The 633-nt window shown below is 31.9% G+C and overlaps 1 protein-coding gene across 1 annotated transcript in view; it reads right to left on the reverse strand.

Annotated features, from left to right (window-relative positions):
* Positions 1 to 154: 154 nt before the first annotated feature.
* LOC119594134 (C-1-tetrahydrofolate synthase, cytoplasmic-like) overlaps positions 155 to 633 on the reverse strand; it is a 15,069-nt gene continuing 14,590 nt past the window's right edge. Inside the window, 1 exon segment of the mRNA XM_037943200.1 lies at positions 155 to 528. Within this exon segment, the coding sequence (XP_037799128.1) occupies positions 439 to 528 (90 nt within the window). The 3' untranslated portion in view covers positions 155 to 438.

Consider the following 633-nt stretch of genomic DNA (forward strand, 5'->3'; position numbering starts at 1 on the left):
CACTACTGGATTTAGAGTTGACTGCAGCATGTTTATTTTTGAAGTCTAAAAGTATTAGCAGTATTTCCAAACCCTCTCCATATTTTAGTTTCTGTTGTGCATACAAACACATAACATATCCTCACTACATTGTTTGTTAAATAAAACTACTTAATACCCAAATCCTTTGTATTTGAATCAACCACAAAAATAACCTTTGCAAATACAACATCAACAATATATTCCATTTTGCCTAAAGATACATTCCATATATTTATATATCATGCAACTAAACTTTCTAGAATGTAAACCATCCTTACATTTTGTTATTTTTCATATACAAAATAAAACACAAAAATGGCACAAATATATCACATCAAGGAACTTGTACCCTGTAACAATTTTGAGCAAATGACCTTTTTCTTCTCTTTCTCTCTTTTTCTTTCAATCTTCATGATTCTAGAAGAGTCCCAGAACTTCTTCCGTTTCCAAGTCCAGATCAATGTCATATATGCAAGGCCTTGTGGGGAGTCCTGGCATTGTGCTCATCTGCAAAGTTTGGATTTTTTTTTTTTAGAAATGCTGGTGGTAAAAATCAATTTTAGAAAGCCATAATGATTACATTCACACTGAAATCAAGTGACATGCCAGAAT

Source organism: Penaeus monodon, chromosome 33 (assembly GCF_015228065.2).
Source record: "Penaeus monodon isolate SGIC_2016 chromosome 33, NSTDA_Pmon_1, whole genome shotgun sequence".
NCBI classification, from domain to species: Eukaryota; Metazoa; Arthropoda; class Malacostraca; order Decapoda; family Penaeidae; genus Penaeus; species Penaeus monodon.